The sequence below is a fragment of the Dermacentor variabilis genome, chromosome 10, assembly GCF_050947875.1.
Source record: "Dermacentor variabilis isolate Ectoservices chromosome 10, ASM5094787v1, whole genome shotgun sequence".
Classification (NCBI taxonomy): domain Eukaryota; kingdom Metazoa; phylum Arthropoda; class Arachnida; order Ixodida; family Ixodidae; genus Dermacentor; species Dermacentor variabilis.
In genome coordinates this window covers 3975798-3992719 of record NC_134577.1, presented here as the reverse complement: position 1 = coordinate 3992719, position 16922 = coordinate 3975798, and the positions used below count along the sequence as shown (strand labels likewise).

Genomic DNA, 16922 nt, shown 5'->3' with positions numbered 1-16922 from the left:
GCCACAGCACTTTTTCAACTTGTACTGTACTTGTTTCTTCCACCTTCCATTTGCAGCACCAGGGCTAAGGCACAACAGCAATAACATTTCTAGCAGAAAATTCTTGCTCCTTGGCATCTGAGCTCCCCATTCATTTGCTACTTTCTTCAAATTTTTCTTTTCATGTGATGCTCTTGCCTTCACACACTGTCAGGCTTCTCCTTCATGCGTTTCTTTAATACTCCTTCTGTCTGCTTCTGGCTCGACATACCGTGCATGCCTTCAGTCATGTCCAATTGATCGATGCAGTCTTGTCCTTTTGTCTCTCTCCTCCAGAACCTGCAACTTTCGACAACCTAGCATTATTTTGCTTCTTTTTGTGATAGTGCCTGGCTATCTGTTGCTGATGCCACACATTCACTTTGCAATGGTTTATTAGACCACATACATAAATTAGTAGCTGTACAAAACCTTGACTCTCTAGCACTTCCGCAAAATTCATGCAGAAGTGGAAACACAGATTACACTTCATTCCTCAGCACAGCTTACTATGTCTGCATCAAAGCTTGATATTACCTACACGTGTGCACTGTCTTTGTGTCTTCCTTTGTAGCTGTAGGTCACTGCATGAGCAGAAAAAGATTTTGTTGCTGAAATGTTCATGTGCTTAAGTAGGCAATGTAGTGTACTTGATTTTCACAATGCTTAACTCAATTGGTGGTATGCCTGCACTATAACATGCACAAACTGAATAGCATATCCAAACAAGAAAATTGCCTGCCTATCACAGTTAGGTTGAGTCATTTGAATGAAAGTTGGGACAGTTTTTGTATGGGATGGCTGATGGCATTCAGGCTCATCATGTCAACATCAAAGTGGGAGCAAAAACGCAGTACATGTATAAAATATGAGCAGTTTTATTGGATTGTGGTGCTTTACATGCACCTCACTTCAAGCACAACGATGTCTTTGCGTGTCACCAGTGTCGAAATGAAGCCACTCCAGCTGGTGAGCAATGTGCTTGCAGATGGCATTGGCTACATTCCTTTGGAAAGGCATCCTCATGTTGCACAATGTAGTGAAGATGAAGGCTTTTAAATTAATGTGTACTTTATTTTTTATTTACCTCTCACCTACTGTTGCCAACACAAATGATGTCTCCTGGTAAGCCGAATGCCTGTGAACATTGCAAGGCACAGTGTCAGGCAACCGTTTATAATCTTCAGCATAATACTGTAGAAGGCGGCCTTCTGGTTTGTATGCATGAAAGCACCAGGAAAGCAAGCTGGATAGGCTAAAGACTAGCTGACTTGACAGCTCTGTACAGCCTGTACTGCTTACAGAAAGCAAGTCACACTGGTCATGGGACCTATAGCAGCGGCATGCAAATAGAGGTTTGTATTGCCTGTAGTACATATACATAGCCTTTCTTTGAAAAATATGTTTGGTCACTTTTCATTAACTTTACCTAGTCAGGACATGCATTATCACTTAAGCTGCTTGGTCTTCAAATAAAACGAGCATTTTCTGCATAGTAACTTTTACCTACATGAAATATGTGGTGATGTTGACCTGTAGAAGTGTACAGAATCATAAAATCTTGAAGCACTTAAGCAGAATTTATAAACAATGCTAAATTTAGGTGGACTGACAAACTGAATTGTACAACACAGATAATATAGGGCATTTGCAAGACAGTTTCTTGAGGGCCTAGTTCCTAGAAGGTATTTAGAACGAAAACAGTGTCAACTGATTGGAAAAGGAAAGGGGACAGACACAGTGCTCACTTATGACTCAATGTTCTTTTTTGTGTGTGTGTGTTTGTGTGTGCAGTAATATATACGAGGTGGGTTCAAAAAGAAACCGAACTTTTGAAATAGTGTGCCAATCAGCAGAGGGAGCGCGCTGCGGCTACTGAGCGCATGTAGTGGCAGGTTTAGACAACAAACTGCCATTGCCGTGTTTCGCTCTGACCGTAGTTGGCGAGCTACAGCCGCTGAAGTAAGCACATGAACAAGCTGCTCTTCGGATTGGTGCCAAAGTGACAATGAAGAAATTGGAAGAACAGTGTGTGTGTGTGAAGTTCTGCTACAAACTTGGGAAAACTTTCACAGAGACTTTTCAATTGCTTAGCCAAGCATACGGGGAGGACTATGCGAGTCGCACGCAGTGCTATGGTTGGTTCAAGCGTTTTGAAGAGGGAAGAATGTTGGTCGGTGACGATCCCAAGCCTGGACAACCTTCCACATCCACAGATGATGACCACATTGAGAGAGTTCGAACTGTGATTTGTGGAAATCGTTGTTTGACTGTTCGAGAAGTCGCTGATGAAGTGGGTATCAGCGTAGGATCATGTCATGAAATTTTGAGTGACAAACTAGGGATGCGTCGTGTCAGTGCAAAATTTGTGCCACATTTGTTGTCTGGTGCACAGAAGCAGACCCGTGTTGAAATCAGCGAGGAAATGCTTGCCACTGCCACTGACGATGAAAACTTTCTTAAGAACATCATAACAGCCGATGAGACATGGGTTTATGCCTACAATGTTGAAACGAAAGTGCAGTCGTCGCAGTGGGTGGCCAAAGGTTCTCCTCGTCCAAAAAAAGCATGCATGAGTCGGTCAAAAATGAAGGTGATGTTGGTTGTGTTTTTTTACTGCAAAGGCATTGCCCATCAGGAATTTGTGCCACATGGTTAGATGGTAAACAAAGTTTGCCAGGGAACCCTAGCATATTTGAGAGATTCTGTGTGCAGTAAGAGGCCTGAATTGTGGGAAAATCAGGCTTGAATGTTGCATCATGACAATGCCCTGGCTCACATGTCGCTCCTTGTCCGCAGCTACTTAGCGAAACACCACACTTCTTTTGTGCCCCACCCACCATATTCTCCGGACCTAGACCCTTTCCAAATCTTAGAGGAGATTCAGGACAATGCGAGAAGAGACCTGCATGCCATTCCAGAAATTGCATTCCAGGGGGCTTTCCAAAAATGGAAGAAAAGATGGGAAGAGTGCATTGCCAGTAGAGGGGACTATTTTGAAGGGGACAGCACTTAAGATGTTGTACCATAAGCAGCAAAGCTGTTATAGCAAAAGTTCGGTTTCTTTTTCAACACACCTCATATGCATGGAAAGGGTGGGGTTCAAGGCAGGTGCAACAAGAATGCCAAATGTGAGGTCGAATGTAGAGTTTAATGTCCAAACCACAGCAGTAAGCTGGTAACCTTTAAATGGTAAGCAGAACAGTAATGCTACGGGAACTGTCATGCCCTTCATAATTGTAACAACCGTCGGAATGTTGAAGTGTCTTTCAATGTCCCATTAATTTCCACTATTCTCATTCTAAATGGGCAAATGCACCTCCATTCATTTACCATAAGACATATCAAGAGATCAACCCCACTAATGCTAGTTCTTTCTAGGTAGCTGAAGCAAAATAGCATTTCGTTCAGTCAGTATTGATGCAAGTTTTCAAACACTCCTATCATGAAATAGCTCAGTTGTCCATCCTGAGCAAGGCAGTTATTAGCTGGTATAATGTCAGAATTTGTTTATCATTTACTGGTAGACCTGCTGATGATAACGTAAGCAGAATGCTGCTGAGACCAATGAGAAAGTGTGAAAAAGAAAACAATTATTACATTGTTCCAGCCATCATTCCCTAAGATGTCCACCCTGCCCCATCGTAAGCAATCACTTCACATCCCAGCATGCATATGTTGCGCATTTCTTTCACTCTTTGTCTATTGTGTAGGACTGGCCATATTAGCTTAAAGCACTAGAAATCAATAACAATGACATCAGCATTGCCGCTGAGGAAAGACTGAAGTTAAAGAAAACAGAACAAAATCATACAAGGAAAGTAAGGAACACACACAAGCACCTATTCACAACTGGAAGCTTGTTGGTGAAAAAACAGGTACAACACAAATTGATAAGGAAAAAAAAATGTTCACGGAAAAACTGTACATATGTAACAGAACCTTGTGGGTGCATAAAGAAAAAAAGACTAAATGTTAACCTCATCACCCAAAGGGTCCCTGAAACTATTTTATTGGTGTGTTACCTACACGTACACAGTATCTCTCCTCGAATGGTTACTCAAAAAAAAGCTTCATGTCACCATGCTATATAAAGAGCTGCAAGTGGTTAAAAATTACCCTCCTCTAAAGCCTTTCCTCTCCAATGTCACTTTTATTCTATGTGGCCTTGGCTATGTCCTGCCTCATTGGACACGACATTGTACAGTGACAGTAGTGTTGGCTACTTGCAGTTTACTTGAACCTAGTGTGTTCCCGTATGACTTAGAGATGCAGCTTTTTTTTTTGTTATTGTGGTGATGATGGCCTCAAAACGAAGTTTACATAGAGCGCTTATGTTTTGTACAGTGTGCAGTCGCGGTAACTTACTCTCTGCACTCACCTGCAGTACAAGAATATAAGTGCAATAGGTACAGTGCAAGTTTCTGCCACCACATGTACCCCTCTGCTACTTTGCTTTGCTTGCTGCCGTCACTGTGCTATTATTAAACATTGCATTCTCTTTCACTCTTTGCCTGCACATCTACAGCCTGTCACATCTATAGCAAAGCCCTGCTTTTTTGGAGAAACTCTCTAATTCATACCTTCCCTACCACACACATACAAATGTACTGTCGACCCAAAAAGTTAACGAATAAAGGGATCTCACAAAAAGCTGAATATCTCCGCAGCCTCAAAACGAAGCCTGGTATTCCCATTTCCAGCCTCTACTAGTATATGCGAACATTGTGATGTACGGTTTTACTGGCTACTTTTAAAGGCTGCTCGGATATTTAGCGTTTTCTGAGATCCCGTGGTCCGTAAACTTTTTTAGTCGATAGTATGTGTGTAGATAACAGTGGCAGACAATCTGCTATCTCAGGCAAGTCTACCATTGGACTCAAGAAACATCTACATGTCTTACATTAGTGTGTTTACTTTTACAGGTACATCAGTTACTATGCCTTCATATCCTACTAAAAATAAGCTAAATGAGGAGGCTTGCTTTGTGTATTCTTAATGATGTCATGTGGGAAGCCAATCCACTTCATGAAAAAAGATCACTTGTTCGTTCTACTAGAGGTGGCTCAAAACCTGGGGAGTGGTGCCGCTATGACATCTAGCAATGGTGATGTTTAATACCTAATAATTACACAATTGATGCAGAATACCTAAATTTTATTTCATCATTCATCATTAGTACCGAAGGAGGTCCCGGAGTTACAAAAACTGTCAGTGGGACCTATTAGTAGTTTAACAATATAGTAATTAATACATTATGGCAACATAGCAGTGATCACATCAGAATACATGAAGTTAATGAAGCGAGTAATCAAATACAAGGAAGGTGCTTACAAATACAAGCAAATGAAATAGATGCTGTGTATGAATAAATAAAAATGTAGTAATTGGCACGTTATGGAAACATAGGGATGACACATATCAAAGAACACAAGGTTAATGTACGATATAATTAGAAACAAAAATGTGCTTACAATATGCAAAGTACAAGTGAAATATATACTGTGTGACAAAAAGCTTAAAATTTCTAAATATAAGGAAGGAAAGAATAAAGACAATGGGATATAGAGAATAAAAGCAATACATTAGGCAAATACAGAAGCACTGAAAGTGGTAAAATAAATTTGTATATAATATATGTTCATAGTAATGAGTCTGTAGCCAGTACTGTCGATAGTAAATATTTCTTCTTATCTCTCTTGAATGTTAATGTTGTGCGGCAGGCTTTAATATGGGGTGGTTTAATTTAGTGTTTATTTGAGGAAGGAAAGAATTGTTAGAGGAATATCTCGTATTGTTAGTGTTGGTAAGAGCAGATATATTAAATGCTGAACCCTTGATCACCAGTAGGTACGCTACTGACGGTGCACTTGCACAAAACGCAAAATAATTTCAGAGCCCTGAAAACAAAGCTTTTTTTCCCTACTCGTCAGGTGTTTCACTGATGGTATTCTTCTTGAGTATGGCTGGAGTACATATTTGTGCTGTGCGAATGTTCAAAATGTCAAATGTAAATCAAATAGCTGTTGACCATTTGACTTGTATTCAATTGGAGAACACGCAATTAAAAGTTATCAAATCTTCCTTTCTGTCAATAATTACACATACTGGAATCTTTAGGGAGAAAGTCAGGTGCATGTGGTGACCATTCTCAAAGGGAACTGCAGTTCCTGAGCGGACATATACAGCAGGTACTTTTTTGCTTTGCTTAGTAATTTCTAGTCGCGCAGTAAGGATGCCTCGCCTTTAGGCAGCCAACGGATTTTTCTCAATTGAGGCTGTAAAAATTATCATTTGGACAATGTGAACATGTTCCTGATGTCATCTTGGTGCGGCAGACACTATCACCTTTCAGTCACTCTCATTTACAAACTTATCAGTTGACCAGAGGCCTGGTTGTGACTGGCATTACATGTGTCAAACAATCTAAAAAACATCTCTTCTAAAGCTTGCCGCGGTTTCTTTTCCACCTCTTGAGTTTCAAAACCCCCATAATGCCTTTGGCATTGTGTGCTGCTAATCCCAAGGGCGCAGAATCAAATTCCGACTGCAGCAGCTGCATTTCCACGGGGAAGAAATGCAAGAACACCTGTTTACCATGCATTGAGTGCACATTGAAGAATTCCAGGTGGTCAAAATTGATCTGGAGTCCCCCACTATGGTGCGTCTCATAATCATGTCGTGGTTTTTGCACATAAAACCCCAGACTCACCTCTTGTTCCCTGTAAGTAGCATTGGTTACACGAATTTAAGGCCATACTGCTCCATTCAAGGCCTATATGTAGTAGGTGTTTTCATATTCTGATATTTCTGGATAGATTTAAATATGGATATTTGACGAAACTGACCTATTGAATATTGAATAACAAATATGTTCGCATTTCAGAGAAGTGTGGAGTATTCTTGAAAAAAAGAACTTTACATTGCAAGGGTGGACTTTTAACATTGTTGGTACAACATTTTTTTAGTGCTTAGCACAGAAACCATAGACAAGACAGACGAGAGAAGAGACACACACAAGTGGTACTTTCAACGATTTATTGGAAGTTGGATCACGGGTTTATACATGCAAGCATTTGCTAGCATTCTTGATAAACCTGGCCAGATTGATGTTATATTCCTGTATTGCAGACAGAAAAGCATTTGAGCTTGTTTGACACTCTAATTGAGAAGCTCTAAATCGCAAATCTTCTGCCATACTTAATTGGCTGAATCTCTGCATACTTAACTAAGCACAAACAATTTGTCAGCATAAGCGATTGCCCTTCCCATGAAGTGCCAGTTACTTCCAGTGTTCCTCAAAGCAGCATGCTTGGCCTCTTGTCATTTTTAATATGTATTAATGATATAGAAGTAGACAGTCACCCCTTTTAAATAAAGTTGTTTGCTGATGATTGTTTTTTATTTAATGAAATACATTTCTGTTATTTCAATCTCAAAATTGGCCTTCGTCGGATAATTCGAACCTCACTGGTCAGATTCGCCCAAATACAGCCGTGTTATGCGCTGAAACATATGCAACTTACTGTGGTGAAGCATACCGAGAATGGAAAAGGGCCACTGTCACAGGACATCGCACATGTTCCTTGATTATACAGGCGTGCAGTTTCCTGTCACAGTAGGAGAACCTAGCCACCTAATAAGCATAGTGGCAGCCATTCAGAGCTGTTTCTTACGTTTCAGTGGTGATTTGAGTCCTTTTTTCACCTTCCATACATGTCTCCTATATGAGACCGTTAATGAGGCCTAGTACGTCTTCTTTAACTAAATGTGCCGTGCACAGAGAAGTGGAAAACAATCATGTGTTTTGGGAAAGCTAGCAAAAAGGAAGGCAGTAAGTTGAAAAAACTGCGTTAAGCCGAGGAGATGTTAAAAGCGAACAAAAGAGCGTGAATATATCAAACTCTGAAGGCCTGCCCATACACCTATTAGGCATCTTGGTGCTCATACTGTGGCTGGAGACTGCACATGTGCATGTATGTAAATTAGGGAACACGTGCTGTCTTGCAACAATGGTACCTTTCCCTGCTTGGTATGGTTCTATGCATAACATGGCTGTATTGCAGTGAAGCTAACATTAAGAAAAATAGTAAACTGGGCGAGTTGGTAGCTGTTGATGGTTGCAGGTGTAGCGCTAAACTGAAACGCGGCCAAAGTTAATTTTAAAGGCAAATACTGCAAAGTGAAGCAATGGCATGTTTCAATGTTTTTTTATGCCTTTTGTTTAATTCGACCAGTCTCAATGGTCCCGTCAGGATCAAATTAACGGGCATGCCTCATAATCAGAACTGGTTTTGGCAAGTAAAATCCCAGAAAGATGATCAAATTAATGGAAGTCGACTGTATATATGGCTGAGTAGAGCCACACTGTCTAAAACCGGTACAACAAGAAAACACCAAGAAACCTAAATGACCCATTGCAAATGCAGTCAACTTTCATGGCATGCGCAAATAATCTAACTTCTCACGGACAATGATAGTGATAGTTTGCTGATACATTGGTCAGCGGCCGATAGGATTTGCCCAGTTTCTACTATTAATCTTACACACTTGCACTTATCCCTGTATATAATAGCGGTGTCATTTAGAAGAGGGCGACATGGACATGTATTGCAATGCAAAGCAAGAAAATCGTCACCTGATACACTATATTTCTGTGCTCTCTTAAGTGTTCATTAATGCATCTTCCGGTTTGGCCTATGTAGCATCTACCGCATGACAGTGGAATATGATAGAACACTCCTACAGCGCATCCGACGAACTCATCTTTGCAATGCTACCACAAACCGGCTTATTTGTCCTTATTGGGTTAGTGGTTTTACACAAGGTGCTTAGCTTACTTGGAGCTGAAAAAACACCCGCACATTACCTTGGCGTCCTATCTTTTTCAGGCTATGTGATATCTGGTGTATATACGGAATCACAGCGGTTTTCACCTGGTCACGGCTGCTAGCTCTTGCATTTGCATGGAGGCATCGTCTCGAAAGTTCCTGTTTGAGCAGCCTTTCTGCCACCGACACCAACACGTGGTTAGGGTAACCAGCCTCCTTAAGACTTGCAGCCGATTGCTGGAAAGTGGTTTTCATTAGGACGTTCTTGAAACACATGTTATGAAGGGTGTAAGATTGGGCTTGTTGATAAATTATGCTTCAAAGTCAGGTTAACAGCACAAAGCCACCAGAAGGAATAGAAGAGAGAACGGAGCGCTGAACTTCCAACTGTTTCTTTTCTTTTCAGAAAGCATCGCTATTTATACAGTCACACAATAGCCCACCAGCCATGCTTAGAACGCCACGACAAAGCCACACAAAATTCAACGTGGTGATAGCCCGAGGTAACTGATCTCCTTGTCAGTGAGAGCGATAGAGGGGTGCTTATGCAACTATCCTTTAAACGTAGAATTTCTCCCGCTTTGATTATCTCACGTGTAACATGGTCCCCGTGTTTTGCAACAATAAAACATTTTTTGAATTTCGGCCTACATCCACATGCGCAGCAGTGGGCAGAAAGACATCCCTATTAGTTATGCCCCTCTTCACCAAATTCAAATGGGCTGAATGAAATTGGGTTTCTTAGCTCATGGACTGTAAGCCCAGCAAGTCCTACTATCAGTAGAGATGAACTGAAAGTCAAGAAACTGAAACGTATTGCACTTCAAAAGTCACTTCAAGAGGTCTCAAACACTCGCAAAAAATCTTAGACATCGGGACATTTTTCTAGAAAACTATTACTAGGGAAATCCAGAAACACGAAAAAATTGTTGACCAATCTAAAAGCTCGCTGAAAAACTGTTAGTCCCGTGAGGTGGTCATATATGTGCCTATCTAATTGTGCTAAATATAGGTTGCTAAAGACGGGAGCCAGACACAACCCTATGCAAATGCCTTTCTTCTGCAGATGCAGCCTATTGTTCCACTGCGCAAAGGTTGGCGACATGTAAAAACACCATAATTCTAAATACCCTTCTACTGAAACAACCTGCTTCCTGTGAAAACCTTACGGCGCCATATTTGTCAATACAATCCTCGACACATTGAATAAGGTCATTGAGCAGGATAGAATAATATAATTCTTTGACCTTAGCTGAGAAGGCCTTGAAGCCCTTTTTGCCGTGAAACCTAACAAAATCAAGGATTCGTCAGAACCTTTTACAAGAAACTGGTCATCAATCTCTTTAACGTTCAGCTTTGAAACCAGGTACGGGGCAGCTTGTTTCTGCCAGGTACCCCTTTCGGAAATTATGACCCGAAAAGGAACATCCTCTTTGTGCACTTACTAAAAATTACATCTTTGAACTTTTCCTTAGTTTATCGAGATTCAACTTTCTGTAAATTTCACTTGGTTTCGCTGCTACTTTCATAAGTGATACATCCTTACGCTCATTGAACACTGCAGAAATTGCTTGACTGGCTTTCTCCAAGAAACATTTAAAGGAAAAAACTGCAAAACCACCCTCTTTGTCAGCTGGTATGACACACAATGAATTGCTCTTCAGGTAAGACCACATTTTACAGGTAACTTGGAAGGTTGGGGCTTGCATCACAACAGGGCATCTAAACCTTCCGAGTTCATCCTCACACCATCTTCTTGCGGGGCTCTTCTGGACACTTTACTTATGACGGACAGGGAAGTTCCGGTTTAGTCCAGCTGGTAGCTTGGGCAAATTTTGGACCGAGGCCAAGAACTTTGCACACACTGTTGGGTAGGATGAAACCTTCAGAAACCTAGACATCACTCGTTGCTTTCTGTCAATCCTTGTTCACATGAGCTTATAGTAGTCTTATTTGAGGTTGTCAAAGGAACTTGGTGACCTGATCAGCTAAGTGCAGGTGCCTCCACAGAAGATTCCTTGCGACGCACGGCTCATACTGATCAAACATCTGCACGCTGAGGTAATCTCTGTGGAGACACGCCTGCTGAAGTTGTTTAGCACGTACAATCTTCAAAATTCTTTTTCCGTGACCGACATCCGAATAGTGCGCAACCAGTAAACACCGATTTTATATCCTGTGGAAGCTGCTTGTTATGAATACAGAACCTTAGGACACACATGCTGCTGGCAGCCATGGCAATGAGGGCAACAGTATGCCCGGAATCCCGAGGAACATATTGAAAAAAAGCCTGTTGTACTAGAAATGAAATCGACAAGGGTGGCAATATGGGCTTGTTGGTCGGTCATCATGGAATGGTATCTGGGTAGTGCAGCAAAACACGGACATAATAAAAGAAAGCTAGAACTACCTGTGAGCGCATATATATGCACAAGTGCATGGTTGAGTAAACTCACAGGTGTTTAATTTGTTTTTTTCTGTTGCTACTTTTTCTTGCATTTTGATTGCTACATATATTGTAATTCCCGCAAAAAGCATCAGCTGGTAGTCGCCGCTGTATTTTGCTATGCAATTTGTATTTTGTTATGCAATCTTATCATCTCGGCGCGCGCCTGAAGGCGAAATTGTTGCCTAGGCAAACTATCGCCGAAGTGGAACGTTTCAGAAGACGTCCCCAAGTATGTGCACAAATATTTCACTGAAAAACATTTCAGGCGTATCTTTGCTTTGTTTTTACTAAAATTTCGCAGCAACACAGCATTTCTTTACTCCAAGTTATTTATGAATCACTAGATGTCATTATCTACGTCGTTCATACGCACTTTAGGCAGTGAAAACGGCGCACCCACCTGCGAGCTTCTCCGATACCGACGTGTCTGTTATAAGGCGATGATATATATATTATTCTGGACAAATCGGGCGAGGCCAACATGCTAAGCATATAATGAACGATGAGTACCAACAAATGGGATCTTGTTTTGAAATCGAACTAGAACTGAAGGAAACGAAAACGCAGGTGAAGATTACGGTAGAGATTACGGTAGAGATTACGGTTACGGTATTACCCATGTAGTGGTTTCAATACCACTTTTCATCAGGCCAATAAGAAAGTGGCAGTCAGATGCAGCTGTATACCGATAAAGCATGTAGTTAAATTACAAATATTGCCCTTGCAACGAAGGTCGGCGCAAGCTGGCTGAGAGGGTTTGCTTACCTCCAGAGATGGCGCGTATACAAAGACACACACGTATCGGTGCAGGACTTTCTAGAGGCTCCACAAATACACACAGCATCTATTTAATGACATTGCGTTATGCTTAACTGCACACGAAAGCTTCGAGACTCAGCTGCGTTAGTTACGCTAACTTCGAAAAGTAAACAGGAAGCTGCCATGGCACTTTTTGCAGGAAGCAGGTGGCGCTTCATGCATCAGAAACCGAAACAGAAACTAGGAAAGCCATCTTTTTTTTGTAAGCGTTAATCTTGTTTTCCGTGCTCGGAAGTTATTCCATTGGTTTGTTGCAGGACGTCCGTGTCATTGAAGGATTCAGTCCCAGTTTTAATGGTTTAAATTCTTCAAACAGTTTCTATTTTTTGCACCGCCAGTACACAGAAGCGTTTTATAACGGTCTTTATTGATAAATCGATATGTGGCCATTGTTTATTGCGTTTTGAAGAGCACTCGCTTCGTCTTTCCAACAAGACGCATAGGTTCGACGCTCCGATTTGCATTTAAAGTGAGCTTTTGATAGCCTTACTTTATCCATTTACGCGCTGTATATGCGTTTTGACGCCTTTCACTAGTTTGCGACAACGCAGAGTATAACAGCGGAGTCGCGCTGTTTACCTTTCGCATGTTAAACGAAGCAAAACATCGCTAGTGCATCGTAAATTTTTTCTAAACATAATGCAGGCACCACTCGCACCGTTAAAGCATGACTGTTAAGAAGCATTTGCAGCAGCTCATTTGTCACTACGTTGGAGCGAGAATATTGCTCATCTGCCGCTTTTTTACCTTTCTTTACTGCTCCGTATTTTTGTGTATCCGGATATTTTAATTTTATGCAAACCACCCCTTCCGTGTGAAAAAGAAAAGAATTTAAGGAAAGGAAGATGCAACAGTTGCAAGGAAGGTGCCACAGTTGTGTGAAATAAATAGTGCTTTAATTACCAACATCTGTAGTGACCTGGTGATCGTGCGCCTTGGGCGAATTAATTTTGTGTAAAAATGTGTTCCGGCTACTTAAAAGGTAAGCGTGACGTTGTGGCATCAACTGCTATCTCTCTTGTTGAATGCATTTTTGACAATACGTCATTGTCATGGTACCGAGGAAAAAAACAACTGAAAGTCGCCTTGCAACCAAAACGTTGCCTTTCAACATACGACAGGAACACGTAAACAAAACATTAGTGTATGCTTCAGTATACCTTATTTTTACAGCTATTTTGAGCTATAAAGCTTAGGTAGTTGTGAAAATGAGAGGCAACTGTGATGGACATAGAAGAGCATAGTATGCTAGCATGACCAAGAAATTTTTAAGGATAAAATTTCAGTACTTGAAAACAGTGCATAAAAGTGGAGCACTGCATGGACACTTTTCCCTGGCCTGACCCGAGCCAGTGCCATGCACTGGTCCACCCTTGTCTAGCTCAGCTAGGTTTGTCCAGTTAGCCGTTGAGCCTCAGTGTAGCATGATCCACCTCTCTGTTGTTATGAAAATGCCAACTGCATATGTATTTGCTAGATACATATCTTGCTAAGCAGTTTTCCACTTGCGTTGCTGCCGACAAGTGGCAAAAAAAAAAATTTAGGTTTTTGGCAGCAGTGAATAATTTGCCGCCTTGCATTACTTTAGCTGTGGTCATAGTAATGCAAGCACAAAAAAAAATTAGACAATTTCTGAGAGCAATGAAATTAACTGGGACTGTACATTAACTGGACATGGAAGGAAATAAATTATGGATATACATTCACCAATTATGTTGCACGTTAAGGTGTAGTCCAACCGACTAATGGTTTCCATTTAATTTCTTTATTCATTGTTCAAGCAAGTTGAATGAAGTTCTGTAATTCATTGCATAATTACATCAGCATGAATGAATTCTTGATTGAAAGTTTTCTTCAATAAATACTTGAAGGGGGGATGCTGCGAAGTTTCTCATTAGTGAAGGGGATTTGGAAAACAGAAAAAAATGTAATGTGTCACCGCAATGTCGATGGGATCGATAGATGAATAGGCGACCAGAGTGTAGTGGCTCCAGTTTGAAGAGGAAAGGCAGGCGGCGGCAGATGGTGGTGGCGTACTGGCCAGGCAGCTGGGCGTAGAACTCAGGCCCATAGCCCGACTGCTCTCGTTCTGCCCATGGGCGCAGAAACTCGCTGGTTTCGAGCAGCAGTTCATGATCGGGTAGAGTGGCGAAGCCCAGGAACGGGTTGGCAGGAGGTCCCGGTTGGGTGAAGTCCTGGTGGCTCGGGTCCGGAACCTGCCGGCCGGTCGAACTCCCGGTCCGGTGGCCGACGTTCTCTTGGCGTCGCTTCCCGGAACTCTCCCTTCTTCTGCCAGCGCACCTCGCTTTTCTGCCGCTCTGGTCGATTTGTCCTTTCCTGATTGGCCCGTGGAAGCTCCGTGTTTTCTTCTGATTGGATGCCTTTTCCTTTTTTTCTTCTAGTGCTGCATGCTCACGTGCCGGACGCTCTTCAACGTTGTCTTCCATCCAGTACAGAATTCGCTTCTGCGTGCACATTCGTTCTCGTCTGCTTCTTGTCTCTCTCCATCTACCGTACCATGTCATGCACTACACACCACACTATGTAGTACAGACATTCATATTATTACGATCTCATCGAGAGATGCTCAAGAGACGAGCCGCTGCGAGGAAGAGATCAAGTGTGTCTGGGCTCATGGCATGAGCGAGTGTTGGCCTGCCTGTCTGGCTCCAGTGTAAATAGCATGTAAATGGCCTCTTTCATCTCTGTATTTCGTCTGTGTCTGTGCAACATTCTGGTGGAGGTTAGCGATCCCCGTCCTCGTCACGGCACTCCGAAGTGGTCGGCATATCGAGCTTGTCACCATACCTCCCGGTGACGAGACCGCATCTGCAACGGCTTCAGCTTGTCCAACTGCTCTTATTGTCATGGTTGCCCAACATCGTGACCCTGGTCTCTTCTGTGGCCTGGAGGGACAGGACGTTGATGAATGGCTCAAGCTCTATGAATGCGCCAGTGCTAATAACAGGTGGAATCCAACAATTATGCTTGCTAATGTAATCGTTTATCTCGGTGGCACCCCACGCGTGTGACTCCAAACACATGACGAGATAATTAGCTGGGACAGTTTCAAAGTAAAGCTACGAGAACTGTTCAGTGACCCCTTCAGGCGCAAGGTTGTCGCGAGAAAGGCTCTTGCGCCTTGTGTCCAGACATCTACAGAGCCATACGTTTGATACATCCTAGACGTCTTGGCTCTTGCCACAAAGCCCACGATACTATGCCTGAAGCAGAAAAGGTGGCTAAAAGGCATCGCCGACGATGCTTTCAATTTTTTGTTTTCGGCAACGTCTTTCCTATCGGCGCCATGATAAATGAATGCCGTCGCCTTGAATAAGCTAAGAGCCGCCGTATCACACACCACATCACGCAGCTACCCAACACTGCTGCTAAGTCGACATGTGAGGGTCGACCACATCAGACGACCACCTGTGATGACCTAACCCGTATTGTTCGCCGCCAGCTCGAGGCCACCTGTTGGCCAGCCTTCTCCGCGACACCTCTCGACCCGCCAGCAACCACAATTGCCAGGATTCAGGCCGTCGTCAGACAGGAATTTGAGAACATGGGTCTGAACTCTGTGTGTTTAACGACTCAACCCAGCGTTCCCCCGTTCTCTAGCGGCCCTCCTCGTCCCCGGCACTCCTTTTCTGCCACATATCGCAACCCATCCAAATGGCGTACCCCTGATGACAAGCTGATCTGCTTCCACTGCTGTCGCATCGACCACATCGCTCGTCACTGCCGCAACCAATGGACATACACCTCCTCGGACATACACCTGCGCTTATTCCTGCACCTTTGGACCTACTGTTCCCTATGCCACCCGTCTAGAACCCACTGCCACTGATGCTCCACCTCCGAACCTTCGCTACAGCCACTCGCCCTCACCTCAACGCCATCAGTCTCGTTCGCCCCAGGCCCGTCACTTCTCCTCGCCGCCTATCGCCTCCTGGATGCAGCCAAAAAACTAGGCACTACAGCTTCTGGAGCTGAAGCTGTGTTGTCGACCCTGCCCTCAAATTCTCTGCTCATGTTACCTACGAACCAAAACTTTCTTGGCATTGACAGGTATTCTGTGTTACGTTCGACCAGCGGGGGCTGGCGATCTTTGAGGAAGGGACTGACGGAAAGGCGCCACCAGGTCTGCTGTGACGACTAGCTTTGAAAGGACGACCAGACATCAGTCCCCAGCCCATCGGCGCCACCATGGCTGTGGCGGCGACTGGTTTTGTAAGGAGGACAATGCGCCGCGTCCCCAACGGAAGGGCGCCGAGATGGCTAGACACAGTGGGCGGAGCAAGTATTGTTAGCGTGTGCACCTTGAAGGTCTGCTTGGAGCAGGGGAGCTCCTGGAAGATATTTTGTGGTGCCGTCTCATGCAGCTTAGAACCCGTCTCGCGCGTCAGTCAACAGACAGATGCGGCGGCCACTGACTGCAGGGTCAACTCTGGGATAAAGAGGCGCCTGCTCGGGTCAAGCACAGTGTCTGCGAAAACCCTCTCACCTCGGTGTGGTCAGTGCAACCTGTGCAGAAGTGAGTGCGTAAACCCTCCCCCTCAAAGGCGGGTTGGTTATGATGACTTTGGACGCTCCGAATTGGTCGGCGGTGAACTGCTGTGTTCCGTCACCTAGGGATTTCCGGAGGACAGTGTATTTAAGGAGCTGTTGGCGGCTCTTCAGGGTGCATTCCTTTTTCAGTCATGTTAGACTGATGAAGTGTAACATTCTCATGCAGATACTGTAAATAAATCCCAGATTCCTCGTTCTTGATGAGAACAAGTCTCTCCCTTCAACAACGTCCT

The 16922-nt window shown here is 43.3% G+C and overlaps 1 protein-coding gene and 1 long non-coding RNA gene across 20 annotated transcripts in view; one reads left to right on the top strand and one right to left on the bottom strand.

Annotated features, from left to right (window-relative positions):
- The first annotated feature begins 2430 nt into the window (after positions 1 to 2430).
- Positions 2431 to 16922, top strand: part of LOC142559735 (uncharacterized) — an 18990-nt gene continuing 4498 nt past the window's right edge. Inside the window, exons 1-4 of one of the 19 annotated variants that reach the window (XR_012823215.1) lie at positions 2970 to 3662; positions 6139 to 6209; positions 8910 to 9053; positions 9256 to 9352. Coding sequence is in view for 5 of the 19 variants with exons in the window: in XM_075671329.1 (XP_075527444.1) it covers positions 4840 to 4879; positions 6139 to 6209; positions 9256 to 9352 (208 nt within the window). In the remaining 14 variants the exon portion in view is untranslated. Of the gene's footprint in view, positions 3663 to 4619; positions 4880 to 6138; positions 6210 to 8491; positions 9054 to 9255; positions 9353 to 10413; positions 10514 to 11502; positions 11528 to 12368; positions 12587 to 12996; positions 13100 to 16922 lie in introns of those variants that run through there. The other 18 variants (XR_012823216.1, XM_075671330.1, XR_012823218.1 and 15 more) reach the window with 18 other exon arrangements.
- Positions 7043 to 12289, bottom strand: LOC142559738 (uncharacterized). Its single transcript, XR_012823230.1, has 2 exons — positions 12064 to 12289; positions 7043 to 10713 (listed from the first exon to the last, which is right to left on the bottom strand). It is a non-coding gene; the product is annotated as an uncharacterized LOC142559738 (long non-coding RNA).